General features: G+C 53.7%; 1 protein-coding gene across 1 annotated transcript in view; it reads right to left on the bottom strand.

The window, feature by feature from the left end:
• The window catches only part of PNPLA1 (patatin-like phospholipase domain containing 1), a 43,219-nt gene extending 40,071 nt beyond the window's left edge, over positions 1 to 3,148 (bottom strand). Inside the window, exon 1 of the mRNA XM_012727185.1 lies at positions 2,710 to 3,148. Within this exon, the coding sequence (XP_012582639.1) occupies positions 2,710 to 2,914 (205 nt within the window). The 5' untranslated portion in view covers positions 2,915 to 3,148. The remainder of the gene's footprint in view (positions 1 to 2,709) is intronic.
• Positions 3,149 to 3,784: the final 636 nt, after the last annotated feature.

Here is a 3,784-nt window from a genome sequence, read left to right as displayed (position 1 = left end):
AAAAAAAAAAAAAAAGACAAAGTACAGAGCTCTCGGGTGGAGGTCCCTGCTTCCCGGCATCCTCACATACCACACCTGGCTCTTCAACTAGTCTCCTGGATTCCGCCTTCTAAGTATGTATTGAATCTGACCACGTCTCCCGACCTCAGCGCCCAGCCACCTGCCCCACTCATCCCTCACCTAAATATAGAGTATTTTCCCACTGGTTGTGTCTCCACCATGCTCCCTAACTCTGTGGCCCAGCAGTAGGGTTCCTTAAAAACGTTGTGAAGAGAGCTTGCGTATCAGGCACTGTGACAAGCAACTTATCATATCAGTCACAGATGATTGCCTGGGGATGCTTTGGGGAACAAAGTCAAGCCTTCTGGATAGTAAGAAAGTAAGAGATGGATTGAGAGCCCTTCTAGGTGGCGCAACAGGTTAAAGCACAGCTCCATGACAACACTATCGCACCACTGCAGCCCAAGTTTGATCCCCGGCCAGGGAGCTGACCCACATGGTGCGGCAGACCTCTCCTGTCTCACCCGCTGCTCCCCTCAGCAATGTACTTCAGTCCATCTGCCTGTTCTGCTCCCCACTCTGTCTCTGAATCCTCGCACCCCCATCCCCGTACCGCTGGCTTGCACCCCAGTTCTGTATGCATAAATAAATAAATCTTTTTAAAAAACGGGTGAATGAAACAGCAGGCACTAATTGATTAGTTGTTCATCTTTTAAGAACCCTGCGAACTAGTTGTGAGTGGAATTTCCACTTCACAAGTGTGGAAACTGAGGCACAAAGAGTTCACTAACTTGCCCCAGGTCCACTCTGTGAAACAGCTGAACAGGACTATAACCCATGAGGCGTCACCTCCCCCACGACACCTCCCTCATCGTGTGCCTGTGCTCCCATCTCTCTGGCTGCAAGTTTCCTCGGGAGCTGGACCCTGCCTGCCTCGCCAGCCTTATCCACCACCCCTCCCACTCTCCCCACCCCCCCACCCCCGGGTCCTTCACTCTCCTCCACCTGGTTTGTTCATTCATTCCACTTGGTCTCTGTTTCTCTGACCACCGCACTTTATTCTCCGAACCTTCTCAGCTGTAATTTTACATAAGCCAGTCGCTTCTTGATATGGGGAGGTTGTTTGTTTGAATGTTAACTGTGCCCCCTGGAATTCCTATTCCATGGGGACAGGGACTTTGTCCCAGTACATGGAACAGAGCATGACATGGAACAGTAGTGCAGTAAATGAATAAATGCACCCCCTACCCCCCCAAATCCAAGAACACTAATTCAAAAGTAAACCTGCACTCCCCTGTCGATGATAGCACATCTACAACAGCCAAACTCTGGAGACACTATCAGTGCTTCCAAGACAGATGCATGGAGCAAGATGTGGTCTATGTACACAGTGGAATACTACTCAGCAGTCAAAACAGATAAACTCATGCCATTTGGAGCAACATGGGCGGGGCCAGAGGGATTCTGCTGCGCTATAAGCCAGAAGGGAAAAGGTACAGGATGGCATCACTTACTTACGGAATATAAACAAAGACTCAGACAAAGACAAGTTTAAAACCAAACTTTGGGCCCTCCCTGGTGGCGCAGCGGGTTAAAGCACTGCACTGAGAAGCTAAAGCCACTTCCGCATGAGTTCGATTCCCGCCTGCCCCGGAGGTGACCACATGGCGTGGCAGACCTCTCCTGACCCGCCCGCTGCTCCCCTCAGCAGTGTACTTCGGGAGCCTGTTCTGCTCCCCACTCTGTCCTTGGTGAAGCCTCTAGCCACCCCTGAGCCTCTGGCGTACCCCAGTTCTGTATGTACAAATAAAATAAATCTTTAAAAAAAAAAAAAAACTTTGGTAGCTGACCATAGACTTGTGGCTTTCAGAGAGGGAGGCCAAGGCAGAAAGATAGAGCACAATGTGCTAGGCTGGAGGACCATGGGTGTTTTGGTGGTGGGAGTGCTATGGTGATGGCACCCAAGGGGGGAAATTATATATATATAGGTCATATGTATTATTATACACTGTCAATACACTAGCAAGGATGTAAGATAATTTAAAGAAATTAAAATTATTATCAAGACGAAGATAAATGCACCCCAAGGACGTAAGGTCTTCTAGTGCTAGGTCTGCAGGGGCTGGCTCTTCTGCTCGTGGGTCAGTGATATGGGCCTGTCCTTTGTGGGGACCCTGGACATGGGCCTGTCCTTTGTGGGGACCCTGGACACGCCAGTTTCTCCCCTCTAGTCTCAGGGCATCCACCTCTCCGGCCTTCTGGAAGCTGTTCTCACAAATCCACCATCATGAAGATGCTATAGATGCCCTTCCCTTGAGTATTTGCATTAGAAGAGGCCAGATGGGAGCCACTCTTTACCCCAAAGTAGGTCTGTGTCCTGGTGTAACACCTGACACAGGATGCCTGGGGGAGATGCACTTCCCTCCCCAGGCCCTGGAAGGCTGTGCATCTCACAGGTAAAGCACTAAGGGAAGTGGGGGGTGGGGGGTGGGGGTGGGGGTGAGTCCAGCCCACCTAGTGGGTCAGACAAGCCTGGGAACTCACAGACCTTACTTTCAAACGCTGCACACACTGCTCACTGTTCCACTCAACCCACCTCTCCTGTCCTGCCTGCCACCCCAAAGGCTTAGCTGTGGTCCCCAGAGCATCTAGGCGATCACCAGGCTCTGTTTTGGAGAATCCCTGCAGAGGCCCCCACAAAGTCCTTACCCATTTCAATGCCACAGATGACCAGCGCGGCGATCACGGCTCCAGCAGACGTCCCTGCGAAACGATGGGCCGTTTCTAGCATCCGGGGGGCCAGGTCCCGCAGGGCATCCACGGCCCCAGCCTGGTAGAAGGACAGGAACCCGCTGCCAGAGAAGGAGATGGAATGAGGTGTGTCTGGGTCCCCCTTGAACACCTGCTCTTCCATGTCCTCAGCCCGGGCCTCCCGTGGTGGGGAGGAACCGCCCTCAGGCCGGCTGCCGGAGCTGGGGCCTCCTGCCAGTCACAGCTCACTGCCAGGCGTCCCTGCCAGCCTGGAGCCTGGAATGTGGCGGTCTGTCCCTGGTGGCTGGCGCACCCACAGGTGCTCAGGCAGCCGCCACCTGGGCCTGTCAAACTCGATCAAGGGCTGCAGACCCGGAGAGGCACAGAAGGCGCCCTGGTTGTGTGAGCAGCGCCCTGGTCCTGGGAGCGGCCCCTTGGCTTCACCGCGTGGGTATATTCATCTCTGGCACAGACTGGCGCATTCTTGGCTGCTGCCCAGGGCCGTGCCCAGAGAGGCGGGCTCTGCGTTGGCCTTGGCGGGCAGAGAAGGCTTCACACATCAAGTTGCAAAACCTACCCTGATGGTTATCGGAGGGCACCTCCCTCCCTGCTGTGCTGTGGCAGCAAAGGAATTAAGTGCTGGCCTCCCACCAGCAGGCAGCGTCCACCCCCACCGCCCACCCCGCAGGGCCAAGCCTGCTGAGATGACTTGGGATTTTGAGGGGACACGCTGAGGCCACCCGTGCCCCCCTCCCCAAATGATGCCTGTTCCCATACTCCCTCTCTGGTCTCTGTGTGGAATGTGTGATGTATCACACAGTTATTTTTATTTGTTTTTCTTACATAAGCACCCCTGTGCTCACCCCCTTGTTTGTTTACTCAGATGTCAGGACTGGCCTTGGGCAAAATTGTAAAGGAACAGACTCTGGTTTCAGGCCTCCTCTCTCACCATCTTTCCCCCCTGCCCTTCATGAAGCCATTAGCTCTTCGTCAGCTCCCTCTTCCCAAACCCCAAACCTTCTCTTGTTGTTGG

The sequence above is a fragment of the Condylura cristata genome, unplaced genomic scaffold (genome assembly GCF_000260355.1).
Source record: "Condylura cristata isolate star-nosed mole 26May11 unplaced genomic scaffold, ConCri1.0 scaffold00001, whole genome shotgun sequence".
NCBI classification, from domain to species: Eukaryota; Metazoa; Chordata; class Mammalia; order Eulipotyphla; family Talpidae; genus Condylura; species Condylura cristata.
This window is presented reverse-complemented; position numbering and strand designations above follow the sequence as displayed.